Source organism: Maniola hyperantus, chromosome 6 (genome assembly GCF_902806685.2).
Source record: "Maniola hyperantus chromosome 6, iAphHyp1.2, whole genome shotgun sequence".
NCBI classification, from domain to species: Eukaryota; Metazoa; Arthropoda; class Insecta; order Lepidoptera; family Nymphalidae; genus Maniola; species Maniola hyperantus.
In genome coordinates, this window is record NC_048541.1 from 13,787,171 (window position 1) to 13,811,760 (window position 24,590).

Sequence of the window (24,590 nt, forward strand, 5' to 3'; positions counted from 1 at the left end):
AGGATGATGAAAGGTTTAAATAAAACAAGCCATTATATACTTGAGTCACTTTAATGAAGACATATAAAAAAATGCTGTTCGTTCATTTAAAACATTCCACAATTTTATTTTATTCACAACTAAATATCATTACTGCATCCATAGATTCATAAATTCATTTAATTTTTACATGAGCAATTCATTTTATTCAATTTCCTGATATAGAATATGATAGGTAGATAATTGTGCAAATCTGAGTCGTAACACTGATACACTCTCGACGCGCAAGCTTGACTTTGCGTTCACACAATCGGATTTGCCCGTATCAAGCATGCTCGTACGTAATGACTAATTTTATTAAGGAAAGTTAGAGAAAACTCCTATTCTTTGAAGCTGTTAGAATTAGTACGACACTTAGTATGTTTCAAATTTAATTCTGTATTGTATTTAAAAGGCTGTGTTCACTAATTTTAATCGGTCGCTTAGGAAAATTCTTCTTGAAAACTCTACTAAGTAATTATAATAAGTTACATAATATTACCAAAGCAAGGTTTCTGGGAAAAAATTTCCTTGGAGTTCCTCTGACAAAATTGTCGCAAGAATATTGCAAATTAGGTAGGTATTTCTTACAAAGAGGTTGCTTTTAAATTATAAAAGGACTAGGTGACCTCGCCCGGTTTCGCTCAAGTGTAATTTATGAAAATATTTTCTTGGAAGCCTGCATTACTAAAAAAATCTACAGGTACTTATGCAAAATATAATGTTCGTAAAAGATAATGTCAGTTTAACCTTTTATTATATTACTAGCTGACCCGCCCCGGCTTCGCTCGGGTGGAATTTAGAAAATCGAGGTGGGGGATGAATTTCCAAAAATCCTGAAACACGTAGGTATTTCTTCATTAGTGGCCGAATACCCAAATACCAATTTTCATGCAAATAACTTGAAAAATGACGGACTTCATACAAACTTTCATCCCCTATTTAACCCACTTAGGGGTGGAATTTCGAAAAATCCTTTCTTAGTGGACACCTACTCTTTACAAAGAACACACCCTTAAAATTTTATGTCTCTAGGACCGGTGGTTTAGGCTGTGCGTTGATATATATGTCAGTCAGTCAGTCAGGACTTTGAATTTAATATAATATATTTAGATGTATAAATAAGAATAACTATACATATGCTGTAAATAGTGACACAATATGCAGTACAGACAAAGGTTTCAGTTTAGATTATTATATTTAGTCGTTTTTACAATAACACATTTTTTCCAAAAAATGTAAAATTATTATTATTTTAGTAAAATATATTACACTAAAAATAAAAATAAAGTGCTCATTATAATATTTTAGTTAATTTCATTTTTCATAATAAATACTTTTATTCGCTAATGAAATATACAATTGAATCGTTATTTCGTAATAAAACATTAACAAAATTTTCGATTATTTCATTACAATAGATAGAATTTAACAATTATTATAAGTATTATTATTCATTTTCTTATCGACATGCATCTTAATTTTATCTTATTTATTTTTAAGAATTATTTTATTTTTGTACATTTAATACATCATTATCTATTTGATCATTTACATTAGATAGTAAAACAAACAAATCTATTGAGTTTCACAGTTTAGTAGAAACTTGCCTCTTAATAAAATTTACATATTATGTATTTACATAACACAACTTCAAATTGAATTTCATTAGTTAAGAGAAAAATATAATTATTACAATTAACTACAATTTACTGGCAAATGACATGCATTCTCGACGAGCCAACATCAAAATTTATAATTTTTGATATATGAAAACAAAACCTTACTTGAATTTAAAAACAATAACCCGTTTATTGTTTTTAAATTCAAATAATGTTATAAACATTATTTTGTAAAACTAGACTGGCAAATAGATAAATTACAAAGTGAAACTAAAATTACAGTATGTCATTTTTCCTATGCAGATTTATATTCTTTCCAACATAAAACTTTGGTTCTGCTGTTACATTAATTTAGCTATTTATTTACAAAATTCGTTAAATTTCCATAATGACTTAATCCACATTAAATGTTGAGTTTAATCTAAATCTCTTACACTCTCAGGTTAAACTAGTAGTATTGATTTATTTACATGTCTTTACTTATCAGTCATAGCTTTGCTCTATAATTTCGCGACAAATATTCTATAAAACGTGTGGTTTCACATCAAAGTGCTAGTATGTTAATGTTACAAGAAACTAAAGTTAAGGTAAAGTTACTTCTAATTATGAGGTAAATCAACGAAAAACAATAAATATATTCTAGCTAAAAATTATATTATAGAAGTCTTTGGTACAGCTACTTAAATATTAAATGAAATGGACTATATCAAAGAACTTAAATAAAATGTTTAAAAAACATTTTGTTTATCTAAATCCTTAAACTTTCCGTAAAATAAACAATGAACACACAATTGACTAAATTATGAACACAAATATATGAAATATTTATTTCAATTTTCCTTTCAATATTTTACAAATTGGTCAAAGTTACAATATCCAAAAAGAGTATTTCTTGATTTAGATTTAAAATTGTAATAATTGAATTTGATGTACATACTTCAACCATTAAAATACAATTCACTAATATAACTTAAGCTACATAAAAACTCTTATTAACGACTTTTAGCCGACAATTTATGTTCACTTATTTACATTTTATTTTAATGTACATTATTTTATTGATAGCTAACCTAGTTGCGTTACGACTTTAAAAATTATATATTATTTATGCTACAGATATTTTATCTAGATGATATAGATCGTTCAACTGCTTATAGTTTATAATAAAGTAATAATATTAATCAAATTCAAAAGTAGTAAAATAACCAATTGGAATTTTTAAAACAGTTTTGATTTTAACAAAACATCAGTCAGATTTCTAAAGTCGCAACGCGAGTTAAACCTTATTGCCACTAAAATCGTTACACACAACTTTCTTGATGCGCTGCCAAGAGCGGGGTTCGAGTGGTCACGACCTCTCGATGCGACCTCAGAGTTCCATTTACGCCGTTGCGGTCGCCCTGGAACAAATATTTTATGTTAATTCATTTTCAGTTGAACACGCTCTAATTAAAGAGTTAATTTTCACACGTACAATGGACTGGATATAGAAACAGTTTGAATCCTATATCTAAATGAATAAGTAAATAAATAAATAATTGTTTATTGCAGCCATAATTTTACAAAAGAAAAAGCTTATTCTATACAAATAGATGGTATTGATCTCTGGTGCTCTCTGGTGGTAATCTAAATGTTTTAATTTTAATCGGAAACTAATTAAATTTCCGTAGTATGTTAGATATTATATTATGTAGGCATAATTTTTTTTTTTATTAGTTATGTTTTTTTTTTTTTTTAATACAATAAAACTTAAAGCTAGCCTTATCTAATTACTATATAAATCATGACCGCGTGGAATGGTGCCAAGAATACTGGCTGCATTTCCGCGCTGGACAGCTAGGCTGATCCGCTGCGCAAAAAATGAGCCAGCCCTTCTGTCACCAGTTGAGGCTATTAATCGCGGTGAAATGTCTCGTAAAAAATTTTTAGCACTAAGACTCCATGGCCCCAGGGTCTCCACGGCAAACGGCACAAAAATGTAACTCTCTATAAGAGAGGCATACTTGCGCCGCTTGCCGTTTTCAGCTGTTTCTGCTGCGGCTCCCGGTCTTGATGCTGTCTTCCTGATATGACACGGGGCCAATGTGTCAACGCAAGTTGCGTCCCACATTAGCGCCCGTCCCCGTTCCCAGGGAACCAGCGTCAATCCATCAGGTCTCTTGCCATCATCCCGACTAATCCCTGCCGGCTCAATGAGCGCAGGAATATTTATGGTGGCAAGAGCTCTTTTAATTGTATCGTTAAGAGAGCCATGCCTAAACAGCCTACCGGAGCTCCTTTGGCAAGAGAGTCCGTGGATTCCAAATTTATAAATATATATAAATAGGCATAATTACAATTTCCAAAAAAAAAAAATTTTTTCTTGTTCGTCAAAATAGTTTATAATCTTAGTCTTAGTCAGTTTTATAGCACGATCGTTCTTAAAATTCTGATATTTGATTTATTGGTCGGTAAAATACAGTAAATATATCCATCTTCCTCACACAATTATTTTGTTACGGTCTTTATGAAGCTCTATTCACTTGAACAAAAAACTGACAAAAAAAATAAGCAGTCGAGTCGTTGGGCAATGAGCGTTTACTATTTTGAGACACCAAGCAATCACAAAGGAAGAAACAATTCAATTCAAAATGTTTTCAAAAAACATTCGTTTTTACAAAACGATTCGTTGTTGACTCAAAATGGTGAGATTGTTGCCCCCACTGAGATTTTGCTCTCTATCATTTGTATGGAATTACGTAACAGAGAAAGAGCTATACTAACTTATTTCCTCAGATAGAGTATAGAAAACTAGCTGACCCGGCGAACTTCGTACGCGTGGAATTAAGTTTTTTAAAAATCCCGTGGGAACTCTTTGATTTTCCGGGATAAAAAGTATCCTATGTCACTCTCCTGGTCTTTGACTATACCCATGAAAAAAATCATGTCAAACCGTTGTTCCGTTGCAACGTGATTAAAGGACAAACCAACAAACCAACAAACAAACACGCATTTATAATAAGGGTACTGAGGTACTGATGTCAAGAACATCCTCGGAATAATATGAATACTCTTAATCCATACCGGTAACTCATGTTGCGTATTATTCGACACAGGCGAGGTCGGTGATTGGGATCGCGCCAAACTGTGTGAGCTGGTTGAATTCTTGGCTTCGGACTTGGCGACCACTGCCGAATACTGAGGCGGGTCGGGCGGGCAATCTATACCTGTACAAACAAAATAATATCTGTTATTAATCGTTCTCATCATCTCAAACCATCACCAGCCCCATTACTGAGCACGGGTGTACTCTTGGCATGAAAAGGGTTTAGTCCGGATCCGGACTAAAGCCAGATCATCGGATTGGACCTGAGCAGATTGGAATCCACTGGCCAAGTGCGGATTGGCAGACCTCACACACGTTTGAGAATTTTATGGAAAACTCTCGGACATGGCAGCACGCTATGACATTTGGCGGCATATCTCATCTGGTAGCACGTACTTATAGTCCGCGACAGGTTGAGATGCCAATCGGGGTATGAGGCGGGGGACGCCCTGCACACCCGCACGTCACCCGCGCTCGTCCGCACCGGAGCGCACAGGGGCTGTGCGGGTGTGCGGAGCGTTCCCTCACCGATTGCCATTTTAACCTGTCGCGTACTATAACTGGTTACAGCTCAAAGCCTCTCGCCAAACCCGAGATAATTCAAAAATCATAATAAATCTTCAAACTGCTCCTACCAGGGATCGAATAGGGTCCATCCACATACACAGCTTACCACTACGCTGCAGGTGATATCATGAAATATTTTAAACTAGCTTATGCTTGCGACTTCGTTCGCGTGGACTACACAAATTTCAAACCCCTATTTCACCCCTTTAGGGGATGATTTTTCAAAAATCCTTTCTTAGCGGATGTCTACGTCATAATAGCTATCTGCATGCCAAATTTCAGCCCGATCCGTCCAGTAGTTTGAGCTGTGCGTTAATAGATCAGTCAGTCAGTCAGTTAGTCAGTCAGTCAGTCACCTTTTCCTTTTATATATTAAAGATGATTTGTTGATAGTTAGAAAACAAGAATTGGAATCAGAGAATTGTTTGCAAAACCAAATTGATTCACCCTCCGAGCAAGACATTCCAAATTGAATTGAATTCGCGGGTCATTTATTTTTATACTCACAGCTTGAATCTAAACGGTCCACTCCCACTGAAGATAAGATCATAACATTAACCGTAACGGAAACTCAAATGAGTGCGCCCTTACATGAAAAGCCCAAAGGATTCCTTCGCAATCTTGGACATCGCACTTACTTAATCCTAGGCCTATTTGGCTTAATAGGAAGGTTTTAAGAATTAGTATTACGAGTAAGTATCCTCTTATAATTTGAATTCTTTAATCTTTCGTTGTTAAAGGTAGGGTTTTAATGAATCAGAAATTTCACCTTAATACTTAGGTAAGTAACTCATCGTGATCAATTCATCGCTGGCTCACTACAGAGCGAGGGTTTCTTCTCAGAATGACAAGGTTTTTGCCATAGTCGCCACGCTGGCCAAGTGTGGATTGGCAGACTTCACACACCTTTGAGAAGATTATGGAGAGCTCTCAGGTATGCAGGTTTCCTCACGATGTTGTCCTTCATCGTTAAAGCATGTGATATTTAATTGTTTAAAATACACAGTATAACTTCTAAAAGTTAGAAGTGTGTGCCTGGGATCAAATTTCCGATCTACCGTATACGGACGTCTTAACCACTAGGCTATCGCCGCTTTTTATATGCTTTTCTACGATTTTTTACTCAGGCAACTAAAAGTAATTGATAGTGTGCTTTTCCATCATAAACCTTTTTGCAGGGGCTTAAATCGCACTTAGCTCCGAAAAGTTAGAGATCACCCCAGATCCCTGAATAGAAGGCCAAAATATTATAAACTACGTTATCACTCCTCGCATAGTTTATTTAATTGAAATAAAATAATTCTTGTTTTTTTAGTAAATGAAACTCCACAATGAATAACACATTCAATCATACATAGAGTCAGAGAAACGTGGCAAAATTTCAAAAACGAATTTGTTCCGCAAACGGGCGCAATAAACCCGTGCGTCACAGATGTTGTTAGACAAATTGCACTAGAATTTTAAAACCAATTCCATTGTTATATTGAACTAAGAGCCCGCGAGGGCCAGACCTTCGTTATTTTATAAAAGCCTAGCTTATGCTCGCGACTTCATCTGCGTGGGCTACACAAATTTCAAACCCCTATTTCACCCCCTTAGGGATTGAATTTTCAAAAATCCTTTCTTAGCGGATGCCTACGTCAAAATAGCTATCTGCATGCCGAATTTCAGCCCGATCCGTCCAGTAGTTTGAGCTGTGCGTTGATAGATCAGTCAGTCAGTCAGTCAGTCAGTCACCTTTTCCTTTTATATAATATATAGATAGATGTAAGTTTCTCTGCGTATTGTCCCCAACACAGGGAGGAACGATCTGCGACTATGAAGTTTGGATCGTGGTGGCTTTGGGTTATAACAGGCGAAAAAAAATCTTACGTCAAAGTATAAAGTCTATTTTTTATATTTCCGTAGGAATAGTATTAGAAATCACGAAACGTATTGCCAGACATTTAGTACCGTGGCAACCCGTGGGATTTTTAACACCTTTATTACCTGTTACCTGCCAAAGCAGCCACCATGATCCAAACTTCATAGTCGCTGATCGTTCCTCCCTGTGTTGGGGACAATACGCAGAGAAACTTTCAGCTTTTATAAAATAACGCAGGTCTGGCAAGCGCTGGCTCTTAGTCCACTATTCCATTGTTATATGGCACTGTCGCCTAGCTTCGAAACTTTGCTTATTAGCTGAACAAACTGCTGTTCTGTTCCATCCATTAGAGGAAGAAGTTGGAAGTTCTTTTTGTTGAGTTTGCGCTTTTAAATTGAATTAACACTTGGTGTCATTGTATCACGGAACTTGAGTGAAACAGAACTTTCCATGTGTTTTAGATTTTAAAGTAGCTGACTCGCCCCGGCTTTGCACGTGTGATCTAATTTATATCATATTATAGGTATCTAATTTATATACACGCTGAAATTTTGATGGTGGTTTTTCCGATTTTGTCGTGGTATTACAATCGATTTATAAATGTAAAACAGTATTAGAGTCATAACTGACAAATTTACAATCGAGAAAAACAAAACTCGAAGGAGACCTCGAACCTATAGTAGTAACGCGTACGTGCAGGCTAGTTTATGCCGTATCACTACGCGCGAGAGCTTATTTTGCTCTAAACTTTTTCACTTTATTGGCAGCGCGGTTCGAGTGGATGTACCTACCTACTATTCACATTACGTCTAGTGAGTTACTACAGTTTCTCACACTTTCGAGTAGATGATTTATTTTTAATTATTTCAAAACAAAAACATTTTTACTTTTTAAGTTTAATTCAAAATTTTCGATAGTACTACTGAGGGCAAATCGTTCCGCCGCGGGAAAACAACCACTAAAATTTCAGCGTGTATATACATATTAGTGTGTGTTAGAAAGTTATGTGGTAAATGTAGAATATGTACCTATATTGTAAGTGTTCCTTATTAAATAAATTAAAATTAAATTAAATATATCGACTATATTATGTGATCCCATACTAGTATTATGAATGTGAGTGTTTCTGACACACAGGCAAATTATCACACAGATCAGACAAATCTGATGCAATGCATTGAACGTGAGGATTGGTGTTTGCATGAAAAATCTAGATTAATTGTCAGACACATCAATATTGGGTATATCTATTTTTTTATTCAGATACAAGTTAGGTAGTTGTTTTTTTCTGCATGTTTAGCATTGAGAGGAGGACGTCGACTAACGGATGCTTAGATACGTAGTACCTACTGTTATATATGTACCTACCTGCAGTGGCGTGCATATGGTTTAAAGCCAGGGTAAGCATTAGTTAGGTAAGCAAACCAAAGGATAATGAGCATTGAGCAATTTCAACTGAGTTAACTCTTTCTTGGGTATGCAGCGCTTTTATGCCTCTATGAGTTGCACGCCACTGCCTACCTGTATTTTGAATGTTACGTAGTATATACTGTGGCCTACGTAACATTCAAATATCCATACTAATATTATAAATGCGAAAGTGTGTCTGTCTGTCTGTGTGCTAGCTTTTCACGGCTCAACCGTTTAGCCGATTTTGACGAAATTTGGTACAGGGATAGCTTGCATCCCGGGGAAGGACATAGGCTACTTTTTATCCCTGAAAATTGAAGTTCCCACAGGATTTTCAAAAACCTAAATCCACGCGGACGAAGTCGCGGGCATCATCTAGTTATACTATAAAATTTTCGATTTAAATAAAACTCCTTTGGCAACGGAAGAGTCCGTAAATATTTATTAGCTACTTTGCTTTAAAGCTGATACTTAGTTACAAGGTTTCAACAATATTTATTCAAACTTAATACAGAGCAGAATATTAATAAAAAAACATCTTGCTTTTTCATCTAATACTACTACTATTAAATTAAAACAGCGCTTTCAAGCTGAAAGCTCAGCGTTGTTTGGAAAACAAATCTCAAAAGTATAATTCTTGGGATGGAATAAGGAATAAATTATCCTTGTTATTTGAATAGTTTGTATATTGTATCTACTTGTACAAACTCCAATATAACAAACAAACATAAGTGTCATCAATGTTTTGCATTTGTGAAACTTGTAAAAGAAAAGAACCTGTTCAAAGTGAACTACACTACACAGTTTCCTTGATCTAAAAATAATTCACTGTTATCCTGCATAGTTCCTTATTTTATAACTTGTAAGTAGGAACTAAGCTGTGACAGCCTAGTGGTTAGACGTCCGCCTTCTAATCGGAGGTCGGAGGTTCGATCCCGGGCACGCACCTCTAACTTTTCGGAGTTATGTGCGTTTTAATTAATTAAATATCACTTGCTTTAACGGTGAAGGAAAACATCGCGGCATCGTGAGGAAACCTGCATGCCTAAGAGTTCTACATAATGTTCTCAAAGGTGTGTGAAGTCTACCAATCCGCACATGGCCAGCGTGGTAGACTATGGTCAAAACCCCTCTCACTCTGAGAGGAGACCCGTGCTCTGTAGTGAGCTGGTGATGGGTTGATCATGTTGATAATGATGAAGTAGGTACTTGAACAAACTTACTTACTTAAGATATAACAATCAAGCATAAGTATCATTATAGTTTTGCAAGTATTTAATGAAACTTAAGTAAGTAATTTGAGAGAGAAAATATTATTCCTTTTAAACCAATAATTCCCTGTAAACTTATAGTTCGCGACACGTCAAGATAGCAATCGGAGTTAGAAGTGGGGGGACGCCCCGCATACCCGCATGTCTCCCGTGCTCGCCCGCACTGTGTTAGCGCGGGGGTTGTGCGGGTGTGGGGGGCATCCCCACCCCGATTGGCATTTCAAACTATAGCGTATTGTACTTGATGATATTAAAATCAATGGTTTCCAATTTCGTAGTCACGATACAGTTTCAAGTAAGGTTGAATGTTCTTAGAATTTATAACAATGCATGCCAGGGCTGCTTATGAAACTACGAGTTAGTTTGGAAAGTCGTCACATCACAGGAGGATACTTGTAAAACTAGATTCAATAAATCTGAATCACGCTATTCGAGTGTTATACTAAGTAACTGTGGATGCCAGAACTTTGATAATTCGTCTTTCTTTAGTGTCAAACTGTTTTAGTACTGACTACTGTGAGATTTTGTCTATGCTTGGTTTTATAACAATGGTATAGACCTTCTTGTATGCAATATTAACTGCACCTGCATTCAATACTAACTGGCGTGTTTTCACTTGAGACCGTCATAAGCATTAATTCTTTAGACGGGTACAGGTTTTTTATATCCAAGAACAAAAAAAGAAGAAAGAAGAAAGAGAAGAATAGAAGAAAGAAGAGCTCCTGCGGGTGTTTAAAAACCTAAATCCATGCGGATGTAGTGGCGGGCATTATCTAGAACAAAATATTTTGACATACAAAGAGAGAAAATCACTATTGCATACGTGGTAGACCAAAATATGAATTTTATTACAATCTTCTTGACCACTTCGTTTTGAAAATTCTTACCATTTTGTCATCCTAATGGAATGGACTAACAGCCGCACTCAGAGTAGCTAATCGTTACTTAAGATTGAGATAAAATGAGACAGATTTACGTGAGAGATATAGCTCTGTCTCGTTGTAACTAAAACTTAAGTAACGATTAAGCTACTCTGAGTGGGGAAGTAAGGTTACTTATATGAATTTTTACTTTTGCTTTGTCGGTAATACTTTTAGGTATACAGAATGGTAGTTAACCAAGAAAATAGCATTTTCATTTGCCCCACAAACAGTTTTATTACGTCGAGCCGTGTCGTCGACCATGCAACGCGGTCAGCTAATAAATTAATTAAAAAACGAAATATAAACAGGCATTTCCTTGAATTACCGCGGAAGGAACTTTTAAATTGCCCTGTGTCGTGACTGGTTATAGCGGCTGAGGTAATTATTCATCTAATGGCGTGCCCCGGGGAGAAGTTCGATCGGTTAACAAAATACTCTCATGGGGTAAACGCGAATAAATCTGGCGTAAAGAATGTATCGAAATATTAAAGCCGATTTATTTTCTAAAGGTTTTAATATCGTATCATGCGTATCATGGAAAATTAATAAAGCTTTAATCTAAACTAGAACGTTTTATCCCGGAAAATCCAAGAGATTTTTCCCACGGGATTTTTCAAACCTAAATCCACGTACCACGAAGTCGCAGGCATCAGCTAGTCATTTATAAACTACTAGATAATGCCCGAAACTTCGTCCGCGTAGATTTAGGTTTTTAAAATCCCGTAGGAATTCTTTGATTTTCCGGGATAAAAAATAGCCTACATCCTTCCCCAGGATGCAAGCTATCTCTGTATTTAAATGTACTGTACTTAAATTTCACTAAAATCGGTTGAATAGGGGCGTAAAAAGCTAGCAGAAAGACAGACAGACAGACACACTTTCGCATTTATAATATTAGTGTGTTTAAGTAAAGAAAACTACAGGTTTTTCAGTAGGATCATTTCGCAACATTGTAAGTAAGCTGTACCGTGCGGAAGGCATAATTAATTGCATTCGTTTGTAAAACAAATGAGATTTTGAAATATTCCACAGTCTGCTCCACAGTGGAAAATGTGATATCGCCACAGGTATTTTGCTCGTAACAAATTTTCTAGAATAGTTTAGAATTTTTAAAGACATAGTTTATTATAGTTCATACCTAACTAACACCTTTCTACGTTTCGATACATGAATCAACTTTATGACCTAAATTAAACCTTAAATAACTTTGTCATTTCAAAAAATATAGGTCACTACCTACGTGTAAAAAAAACTAAACTCTGAAAGTTTCGTTTCCATACCTACCTACCTACATAATACCTATTATAAATGCAAAAGTATGTATGTCTGTCTGTCTGTCTGCTAGTTTTTCACAGCCCATCCATTCAACTGATTTTGACAAAATTTGGTACAGAGATAGCTTGCATCCCGGGGAAGGATATAGGCTACTTTTTATCCTGGAAAACCAAAGATTTCCCATGGGATTTTAAAAGACCTGAACCCACGCGGATGAAGTCGCGGGCATCATCTAGTAGTGAATAAAGTGAATTTCAAACACATAATAACAAGAATATTTTAATATACTCGAAATAATTAAATTACATAATAATGAATACTTGTGTGAAAGCAATATTCGCGTATGTAATTTAATTTTAGTGTCATTCACGTCGCGCCAAATTAAAATGACACCCACTACTTGTCGTGTAAATGCAGTATTAAATATTTTGTTATTATTTTATACTTGACTAGCTTATCCCCGCGACTTCTGCGTGGACTACACAAATTTCAATAGCTCCTTAGGGGTTGAATTTTCAAAAATCCTTTCTTATCGGATATCTACGTCATAATAGCTATCTGCATGCCAAATTTTAGCCGTTCCGTCCAGTACTTTGAGCTGTGCGTTGATAGATCAGTCAGTCAGTCAGTCAGCTTTTTCTTTTATATATAGGTAAAGAAATTATTAATATTACCTACCAGACGATGGCCGGGATTTCGTCCACGTACGTTTCTTGACAAAGGCTTAACAAACATAAATGGGCTATAATATGTCCATTACTATAAATAATTCTTCTTTCTTTAATTTTTTTTTTTTAATACTTATAATTTTATTTTAATTTTTCTCTCCATAAGAACCATCCTCGTACTTGAAGGAATATTATAAAAAAGGAATTAGCGAAATCGGTTCTGCTGTTCTCGAGATTTGTGATCAGCAACACATTTAGAGATTCATTTTTATATAGAGAGATGATTAAAAAAATTGTCACAAGTTTTGATACAACTAACTATACAAAAAATTACCCTCAATAAGGCAGAAAAATGCTAATCATCACTTTGAACTAATAAATACGTATTTCATTCATTTTCTAACCTTTCTAATCACCTATTCCTTGGTATAGAATAAGGCACGTAAGCATTAAATAGGCAAAGGCTTAACAAAAGTAAATGGGCTGTCCATGATAGCGAAAGAAAGCCGCCGGGATTCTCATGTAAGGACGCACTCATTTGAGTTTCCATTACGCCTAATGATATGATCTTATCTTCACAAGTGGACCGTTTAGAAACGGGCTGTATAAAAGTAAATGAGCCGTGAACTCAATGTGAAATGTTGTCTTACAAACTACAAATCAATTTCTTCGAAATGTAATCGAGCAAGCAAAGGTATACATACTTGAGACATCTGGTAGTCTGGTAGGTCTCGTAGGTAATATCTATCTATTCTACCTATCTCGAGTATGCAGTATACTAACCTAGTTTAGATCGAATAAGAATTTGAGCACAGACAGAGTGAACTAGAGTGAGGGAACTCTTGGTTTGACTTTGATCCTGAATCGACGATATATCAAATTTCGTGAAATCATACAAAAATATTGCTATATGTATTTTAATGTAGCCCTAATTTGCGTCAAATGTAAGAACATTTGACGCCTGCCAGTGACGTCAAAGCATCGACGTTTTGTAAGAAGATCCCTCTGTCATGAACAAGTGGCACAGAGCGTTGAGTGTTTTTCAAGTTAAACGATAAATCTATCATTTAAAATGGAGAAGTCAATTACGTTTTTTCGTCCTTTTCCTGACAATACTAAATGATAGATATACGGTCGTATCATTACAGGGGAACCAACTTCACATAGTCTTCAGTTTGAATAGTCACAGGAATATGCCAATAGATCACGCCCATAAGAAATAGTAGAAATATCTGTAGGGAAGTAACCAAGAACGCAAAAAAATTAACGCTTATTGCGAGGGGTGGGCGGATAAAATCGGAAATCTTCCTTTGCACCGCATCTTTTATCGCATCTAAAATAATAGTAATAACAGTTTTTTTATTGTCAGACATAAAATAATACACAATTAAAATATACAATAAAATAAAAGTTACATTATAAAGCATAGGTAAACATAATACATTAAGTCAACTTATGACTAACTGAAGTGGTTAAATATTTTCTAAATATTTTCTTCCAGCTTTCCTCGAAGAGTATAGAATTTTATGGGACGAAATTCCTTGATTGCTGTCATATATTATTGTTTATACTTACAACGAAGACAATTATTAAAAACTAGCTGATGCCCGCGACTTCGTCCGCGCGGATTTAGGTTTTTTAAAAATCCCGTGGGAACTCTTTGAATTCGTGGGATAAAAAGTAGCATATGTCACTCTCCTGGTCTTAAACTATACTCATGCAAAAAATTAAGTCGATCCGTTGCTCCGTTGCGACGTGATTGAAGGACAAACCAATAAACAAACACACTTTCGCATTTATAATAAGGTTACTGATAGTGAACGTTTCGCGTAGCACTATATCACTTTTATATTACGATACTGTTATTAAATACACAATTGAGATGTTTCTATTCGTTTTATTTCATTAATTAACAAAGTTCACAAAGTTCCTTAACCCACACATGACATTTTGACATAAGCAAAAACTTTTTACATTTGATATTTTTCACTCGCCTTACGGCTCTGGGTTCTAGCTATGAGTTTATTAACATAGTCCGACATGCCGCCCACCAAGGACACCTAAGGTGTCCTTAAATTCATCATCAGATACATAAGAGAAGATAAGAAAACAACAAAATACATAGATAAATCTAAAAACATGAAACTTTAACTAAATTGAATGAAAACACAATGAACCTTCACAAGCAATCACAATACAATTCATTTTAGTTAGTCTGTTACTGGCAAAACGCACAATTTTGAAACAGGTCTTTTAAATTTAGATCCTTTACACTTCAAAGTTACTACTCTAGTTATTTGATCTGGACCAGGGTGTTTAGACTCTATTCTACCAAGTAACCATTTGGACGGAGGGAGATCATCTTCCTTCACTAAAACAATGTCACCTACATTAGGCTCGGGAATAATCTTAGTCCATTTATATCTATTATGTAGAGTACTAAGATACTCCTGAGACCACTTTCGCCAAAACTGCTGAACCATTTTTTGTGTCATCTGCCACCTTCTTAAATTACTGACTTTACAGTTTTCATATTTATGATCCGGCACGGTCAGTAGGGGTTCACCAATCAAGAAATGACCTGGAGTCAGGGGCGAGGAGTCTGCTTGATTTGATGGCAACCTATACATGGGGCGAGAATTGAGGCATGCCTCAATTTGCGCCAGAACAGTAGATAACTCTTCAAAAGTCAAAGTGCTTCCGTCCAGAACCCGTTTTAGATGGTACTTCGTGGAGCACACTCCTCCCTCCCATAATCCCCCAAAATTTGGAGCCCGTGGGGGAATGAAATGCCACTCCGTGCCATTGTTAGCTAGAGACGCAGCAACTTCACTCATCACCGTGGAATCTTCTGCCTGAAACAATTTACGCAGCTCTTTGGCAGCTTTGACAAAATTCGTACCATTATCGCTCCAAACTTCCTGGCAATTTCCTCGGCGCGCCACAAATCGTCTAAATGCGGCCAGGAAACCTTCACTGGTTAAATCTGTAACCGCCTCCAGATGAATCGCCTTTGTAGACATGCAAATAAAAAGGCAAATGTATCCCTTATAACTTTTGCAACCTCTACCCTTTGACATCCTGATATTCACAGGGCCGGCGTAGTCCACACCACTCTTACTAAAAGGCCGACTTGGTTGGACTCTCGAACTTGGTAGTTCTCCCATAAAAGGATGTTGGTGAGAGGAACTATATCGAGTGCATCTAAGACATTTCTTAATGTGTTGCCGTACTAAACCTTTAGCATTTATAATCCAAAACTTTGAGCGAATGTAATTTAACGTTAACTGTGGACCTCCATGCAGTGTCTCTTCATGTGCGTTGGCCACTATAAGCTTGGATATATGATGTCCATAAGGTAGGATGATTGGATGTTTGGTGTCATAATCCTCCCTACTTTGTTGAATACGTCCTCTAACTCTCATAACTCCGTCCTTGTCCAAAAGGGGACACAAGGAAAAGGTATTACTGGATCTCTTTACAGATTTATCTTTAAGTAATTGAGTTATTTCTTCTTGAAAAGCACTTGCTTGACACTGCTTTATGCACATTGTGGTAGCCTCGTCTAGTTCCCTTGCTGTAAGATGAGTTGAAAATTGTGTATTTTTATTCCTCAATTTTGAGATAAATCTTTTACAATACGCTATGACTCTGATTAACTTCTTCAATGAAGAGTATTTATCCCACACTGCCATAGGTTGAACTGTATCCGCAGTTACCATGTGTGACTTAACTTGCTTTTCTTCCAAGTGAGTGTCTGTAGTAACATTACTAGAAACTGGAATACTATCCTCCCGCAGCCACTGAGGTCCCTGCATCCAAAATTGCTGTTGACTCATCAATTCTTCTGGAGTAAGACCCCGAGAAGCCATGTCTGCAGGATTATCTCCAGACTGCACGTGGCTCCACTGATCATTGTTGAGTACATTTAAAATCTCGGTGACTCTGTTGGCTACAAATGTCTTCCAACGGTTTGGTTCTCCTTTCAACCAGGCCAAAACAATTGTTGAATCAGTCCATGCAAACAATTTCGCTTGGGGTATATTAAGCACCGTGGACACTTCTGAAAGTAACTTAGCAAGTAACACCGCACCGCAAAGCTCCAAGCGTGGTGTCGAAACTTGCTTCACCGGCGCCACCTTGGTTCGTGCTGCTACTAACTGTACGTCATGAACACCGGCTTCATCAACCACTCTCAGGTAAGTTACTGCTGCATAGGCACTATTGGAGGCGTCACAGAATCCATGAAGTTCGACGCTTGCAGAGTCACAAACACCAATCCATCTAGAAATTTCAAAACTGTTCAATAAAGGTAAGCTGGTTCTGTATTTAATCCATTCATCTAAAAGACTCCGTGGTACTTCCTCATCCCATGAAAGACCTTTCAGCCACAGCTTCTGCATATATATCTTCGCTTGAATAACAACCGGAGCGATCCAACCCAATGGATCATATAGGCGAGATATATCAGATAAAATAACTCGTTTAGTTACTGACTTGGGTTGCTTCGGTAAATTTACCGTGTATTGAAAAACATCCTTAGTAGCATTCCAAGAGAGACCTAAAATTTTTACCACTTCATCATTTGTGTTGAAACTTTTAGTTATTTTCGCATTACTATGAATAAGCTCCATTAATTTAGAGCTATTACTCATCCATTTCTGAAGCTCAAATCCTCCCTTTCGCAAAAGACCAACCATCTGATGATAGATTTCCAAAGCTTCCTCATCATTTTTGCAACCCGATAGACAGTCGTCCATATAAAAGTCTTTTGCTACGATTTCAGCTGCCAGGGGAAAGGCGTGACCTTCATCTTTTGCAATTTGTTGAAGAGTCTTAACCGCTAGATACGGTGCTGATGCTACTCCGAATGTGACTCTTAACATCCTATAGATTCCTATGTCACTGTCCGGTTTCTCGCGCCATAACAAGCGCTGATAGTCGGTGTCTGCCTTATCAACCAAAATTTGGCGATACATCTTGATAACATCAGCCGTGAAACAGATAACATGAGTCCTCCACCTCATGATGAGGTGGCGCAAGTCTGGTTGTAATCTAGGACCCACTAACAAGTCATCGTTTAATGATTTTCCATGGATTCCCTTGCAGGCAGCGTCAAAAACTATTCTAACCTTAGAAGTAGTTTTGTCATTCCGAATCACCGCATGATGAGGCAAATAAACACAGTTAGGCTTTTCTATTTCTGCCTCTTCAGTAATACGCTCCATGTGATTTGAGTTTATATAATCATTCATTGCTTTAGTGTATTCTTCCTTCAAGAAGTGATTTTTCTCAAATTTCTTCTCTAAAGACTTTAATCTTCTCTCCGCAATACTCTTAAATTCTCCATACTGACTCTTTGGATCTGCTTCCCTAAAAGGTAGCTTAACACAGTAACGACCACTGCCATCCCTAGTAGTTCTTGAACTGTAATACGCTTCACACATCTCATCTTCTTTCGACATCAGCTCCTTCGGTACCTCAGTCTCGAGCTCCCAGAACCTACGAAGTAATGTATTAATAGAGTCATCTTGAATGTGCATACTGATAATATTATTGAAGCAATTATCTGGTGAGTCTAACACACGACCAGATAGAATCCAACCGAACAATGTATTTTGAGCAGTCAAGGTGCCCTCTGGATTCCTCCTCAAACCATCAACTAGAATTTGACCGTAAATCTCTGCCCCCAACAACACATCTATTCCTTGAGGCTTTCCGTAGTCCGGATCAGCTAATGGTAAGTGTAACATTTCAGGCCAATCAGTAATTTTAATCTGGTATGCAGGTAATGTGGATGACAATTTTGTTAAAACATAAGCTTGAATATTAAAATTACATGAGTTATGAATAGACTGTATTTTAAAAGTAACCATATATTTGATTTCCATACTAAGTTGATCTCCCCCCAGACCTGAAACTAAACCCTTGACAGGTTGTTTTCGGAGCCCCAATAATTGTACCGCATGCTCTGAAATGAATGAGGCCTGAGAACCCTGATCCAGTAACGCCCTAAGTGTATAACTACTTCTACGACAATCAACCTTAATTAAAGCCGTAGCCAGCATTACATGGCCAGTTAAACAGTTTGAATTGTTAGCAAAATGTGTAGCGATTTTAGTAATGTCCTGCTCACTTCCCTTTGTATCACTTTGTTCCATAGAAACATCTTGTGGCACTGCCTCGAGCCCGCCACTCGTGCTTGCAGCCTTAGTGGCACAGCTCGTAGTCCCTTCAGGGTGTAAAAGCGAGTGATGTCGACGGGAGCACCGCTTACAAACTGTGTTTCTTCTGCACCGATAAACCGGGTGATTATCCCCCAAACAATTGAAACAAAGCCTCTTCTTTTCCACAAATTCCCGCCGTGCTGTGTAACCCGTCTTACTAAATTCCTTGCACTGATACAATAAATGATTTTCTAAGCAGAAGGGGCATTGTGTAGCTGTAACCGTAAATGCCTTTGGTTTCTCAACCTTCTCTTTGGTGTTCTCCCTTCTCACTGGCTCTAAAAACTCAAGCGCTCTGAATCTAGACTCCAGAAATGATTTGAATTCCACAAGTGTAGGTAAAACATCTGAATGATTACTAATTTTCTGTTCCCATTGTTTTCTAGATTCAGTGTCTAACTTTAGCGCAGTGAGATGAATGATAAGTATATCCCAAGAAGAAACATCCACTCCAATATTTGAAAGTGCATTAAGACAGTCGCTCGTTGTATCTAGTATTTGCTTCACCCCGTGTGAGGATTCCGTTGAGCATGCCTTTTGTCCCACTAATCTAGTTAATATGCTATTAGCTATGTATCGCTTATTGTTATATCTTGATTTTAGTAGTGTCCAACATTGTTCATAGTTGCTCGCTGTAATGGGTATATGCCGCAGTAGTTGTTCCGCTTCATTAGAAAGGTGTGTTTTCAAGTAATGTAACCTCTCTACGTCAGTTAATGATGAATTTTCATGAATAAGGGACTCAAAAAGATCATGAAACGTAGGCCATTCCATATATTTCCCAGAAAAGGTGGGCAAAGTTATTTTAGGTAATTTTATACTATGATTTTCTCCATTGGCACTACTACTATTGAAAGAACTATCATTTTGTCGTCTCACAGTAAAACTCTCAAGCTTTTCCTTTAATTCTGTCTTAAATTCTAAATAAAACTCCTCTAAATTTCCAAATACATCCTGGCTGAAGTAATCATTTGTTACAGCGCTTCTATTTCTAATCAACTCCACATGATTTTTGGTAAAATTATTATATTTAGACTCTAAAGCTTGCAATCTAGTTTCAATGTACTGACGAGTTAATCTTTCCTTTGAACACTTTTTGTAATTTGTTCTTAGTTTGTCTATTTGTGACCTTAACTCTTCCTGGACTTGAACAAGATCCATTGTAACCTCACTTTAGCGTAATTTTTACTTTCTTCAGAATTCCGATGTTTGTTTCACAAAGAATTCGGTTCGATTTAGGACCATGAACGTTTCGCGTAGCACTATATCACTTTTATATTACGATACTGTTATTAAATACACAATTGAGATGTTTCTATTCGTTTTATTTCATTAATTAACAAAGTTCACAAAGTTCCTTAACCCACACATGACATTTTGACATAAGCAAAAACTTTTTACATTTGATATTTTTCACTCGCCTTACGGCTCTGGGTTCTAGCTATGAGTTTATTAACATAGTCCGACAGATAGAGAGGTTTAAAAACGCAGAAGTACAATTTATAAGAAGAAAAAATTACCTTTGCTAAGGGGAATGAGGTCGGGATTACGGTCGTCCGGAGAGCATCGCTTCTGTAAGGAAGCCTTCTGGTTCTTCGTTGATTGCATTGTCACTGTAAATAAGTATCGTATTACGAACTTTTCTCTTGATCATTTTTTATTCTGTTTCCTCGAGCAATTTTATTATTTCTAAGAAACAAGTTGAGAGCCTCAATAGCTCAACTGGTATAGGAGTGGACTGAAAACCGAAAGGTCGACGGTTCAAACCCCGCCCGTTGCACTATTGTCGTACCTACTCCTAGCTTGAGCCTGACGCTTAATTGGAGAGGAAAGAGGAATATTAGTCATTAAACATGGCTAATATTCTTTAAAAAAAAAAAAAGAAAAAGAAGTAAAATTCGCATCAAGCAGTAAGTACAGTACGCGGCCGAAAGTAATGTACATCAGCCTTTAGACTGACATTTCGGCATTGTAGAGCGTTGTCTCTGTCACTCATACCTATATGACGTTTTGTCGGACTCAACGACAGAGACGGTGCTCTACAAATTTGCTATCTCCTTCTAAAGCTCGATGTACATTACTTTCGGCTGCGTACTGTAGGTAAGTACATTGATTAATACATGGAATAGAATTCAGCAGGTACCTACACAATAATATAAACGTAAATGACGTAATGATGAGTTAAAGATTTTTTTAAAGTCAATAATAATTGTTTCGTTTCTCTGGGAGCAACTCCGAGCGATTGGCTTAGCGTTATTAACCGACTTCAAAAAAAGGAGGAGGTTCTCAATTCATCGGAATCTTTTTTTTTTTTTTTTATGTATGTTCCCCGATTACTCGAAGACGCCTGGACCGATTTTGAAAATTCTTTTTTTGTTTGAAAGTTGGTCCCATTTAAATTTGGTGAAGATCTGATGAACATCTTCGAAGATAGATACTGGAACTCCTCAACGGATAAGAGTAAATTGCTCGCGATCAGTGTAATAGCTTAGTAAACAGTAGATTTTCAACCAGTCATAGCATAATTCCATGGGGCCACTAAAAATTGTGAAATAAATTTTTTTTACAAAAAAAATAAAAACCGACTTCGATACACAAACACTAAAAATTGAAAAATAATTTAATATATTACCGAATATATTTATGTATACAAGAGTTAATATAGTTCGATAATAATATTTTTTGGGGTCGGTGCCAATAAGGTGCCATTGTGGAGTCTCATAAAAATATGAAGTCTAGACGATTCGCGCAGCTAAAGCTAATTGGCACCGGCACCAAAAAGTTTTATTATGGAACTATATTAACTCTTGTATACATAATATATTCGGTAATAAATTAAATTATTTTTCAATTTTTAGTGTTTGTGTATAGAAGTCGGTTTTTATTTTTTTTGTAAAAAAAAATTTAAGTTTTATATAAATACCTTCATAATCCCGAGACCTGGGTCGTAGCCTCGTGGCGACTAAGGCCAGGCACAAGATTATGGCAACCGTTAGCGCGGCGCCGAGCACTCCACCGACCGCCCAATTCACCTCCCACGCTTCCTGCGCTTCTGTGAACAATAGAAACACTTTCAGCGAGCTAAAAAATAAATTTCGCTGAAAATATACTCAATTTACTGTGAACTAGCTGATGCCCGCAACCTGTCTTCATCCGCGTGTAATTAGGTTTTTTAAAAATCCCATGGGAACTCTTTCATTTTCCGGGATAAATAGTAGCCTATGTCACTTTTCAGGTCTTAAACTATACCCATGCAAAAAATCACGTCAAATCCGTTGCTCCGTTGCGACGACGAAAATAATGACGTAAACTGAAAAAACTAATTAAATTGATCAAATAACAAAAAAGTTATAAGCATTTAAATATTTCTGATTAGACAGAGATAGCGATACAGCAGTTTGACGTCACACCTACTAATGCCATAGTAGCTTCGTGCGGTTTCATACAAATTTTCGTTTTGCGAGAAAGGGATAAAAGACCCTCCCACTCCAAAATTAAAATGCCTGTAACTTTGTAAATCTTTGTTGGATTTTAATTATTTTTTCAGTGTACGTAATTATTTTTATCCTTGTTTATAATAAAGTAATAATATTTATCAAATTCAAAAGTATGCAAATACCCAGTTAGTGGCAATAAACAGGGCACATTTCAATAAACAACCTTTTCAATAAAAATAAAATAAAAAAAATAAAAAAATAAAACCGATAGACGTTGGGGCCCCAAGGTGCTGGAATGGCAACCTCGCACCAAAAGGCGGAGCGTAGGAAGACCCCAATTAGGTGGACGGACGATATAAGACGAGTCGCAGAGATCCGCTGGATTCAGGCGGAGCAAGACCGTGGCGTGTGGAAGTCCCTACAAGATACCTATCTCCAGCAGTTGACGTCTATCGGTTGATGATATTGTGAATTTTCTATTTTCCCGTGGGAACATGTTATTTTTCCGGGATAAGAGCCTAAACCCGTCCCCGGGATTTAACCTAACTCTGTACCAAATTTTATCAAAATCGGGTGAACAGATGGGCCGCGAAAAACTAGCAGACCAACAGACAGACAAACTTCACATTTTATAACATAAAAAAGTATGGCGGAAGTATGGATGTACAAAACTACTTGTACATGCCTACAAACTACAATTGTTATGAATAGAATTTATGAATGTGGTCGTTTAGTTCGGAAATCATTACTAAACAATTTGTGCGCTACTTAATTAATGTAAAATTTTGTGAATATTTGGTTATAATCAACGTATTCCAACTAGGAACACTGAATGAACGGCTTTCACAATCGCGCTAACAGTAAATTACAAAATATCGCATTAACCCCCTAAAACGGATTGTATTCGTCGTATATAAACGGGTTATTGCAGTATAAGAATAACATTCTCATCACAACTCGATTAAGCTCTGAAATTGACACTTGAATTTAAGCCAAATTGCCGTTTTCATAGCGACGGCAACGCCTTTACTTTCAGCCAACCGTAATATTCGTGGGGCGAGGCCGGAATAAATATACGGGTTAGAATTAATGCTAAGAGTTTGAAAAAATATTCGTATTCTTTAAACATAGTTATCCACTTATTAGTTTCAATAACTCTATGGCTAAAGCTTTGCGGGATACTAGAACAATCATACCTAATGAGTAAGGTATTGTATGTTTTTAAACGACACCAATGCTGGTAATATGGCTGATATATAACCGTCGATCCATATTTAAAAAAATAAGATAATAGATAATTGAGGCAAAATAAAATTGGAAATCTAAGCTACCTGTAGATTTTATACTGGATAACACGATATTACGTTGATCTGAACTCTATCAAAGAAGAAATCTGTTCGTACATTAAGAAAGTTTATGCATCATCATCAGAATGCGCAGCGTTGTCCCCCACTAGGTGGACGGACGACATCAAACGCGTCGCAGGATGCCACAAGGCGTGTGGAAGTCCCTACAAGAGATGTCCCTAAAATGTCCAGCTGTAGACATCTATCGATTGTTGATGATGATGATGATTATGCACTATCGTTAGAGCGAACAATGTAAAAGGTATATTGTAAAAATGTATACATTTTACACACCCCGATATCGGATCGGATAGTATAAAATGTTCGTACAACAAGCATATTTTTCATGCTAAGCAAACATCTTTTGCTCCGGTAATATTCAGAACAAAAACTGAACACATAAAAAGTTTTATTTCCCCTTGTTTTGTCGCTTACTTTGCGGTTGCATTTTGCTTTTCGGAATAACTTTTCAGAAGTACTTTCATGGTCGGTAAAATTTCCAAAGTGTTTTTGCTTTAACTGTAATTCCGTTTTCAAAGCATAAGTAGATTTTACAATTTGTAATGGAAAGTTGGGAACAGAAAAACAGTCATTCACGTCTCTGCCGCAGCTCTTTCGAACAGCTAAAAATGTGGAACTGATTTACACAAACTAAAATAGCTTTGGTAAATAAAATACTACCATAGCTTAGCAATCGTACAGTTTGGATACGCGAGTGACTTCTATGTTAAAATAAGAGTCGCAATCTCAAGCCTCAATAGCTCAACGGTTATAAAAGTAGACTGAAATCCGAAAGGTCGACGGTTCGAACCCCACCCGTTGCACTATTGTTGCACAAGCTTTACGCTTAGTTGGAGGGGAAAAGTGGAATGCTAGT

General features: G+C 36.6%; 1 protein-coding gene across 1 annotated transcript in view; it reads right to left on the bottom strand.

Annotated features, from left to right (window-relative positions):
- Positions 1-1,290: 1,290 nt before the first annotated feature.
- Positions 1,291-24,590, bottom strand: part of LOC117983240 (uncharacterized) — a 193,445-nt gene continuing 170,145 nt past the window's right edge. The window contains exons 11-14 of the mRNA XM_034969729.2: positions 21,854-21,982; positions 20,451-20,543; positions 4,704-4,846; positions 1,291-3,040 (exon numbers count right to left, since the gene is read on the bottom strand). Coding sequence (XP_034825620.1) covers positions 2,942-3,040; positions 4,704-4,846; positions 20,451-20,543; positions 21,854-21,982 — 464 coding nt within the window. The 3' untranslated portion in view covers positions 1,291-2,941. The remainder of the gene's footprint in view (positions 3,041-4,703; positions 4,847-20,450; positions 20,544-21,853; positions 21,983-24,590) is intronic.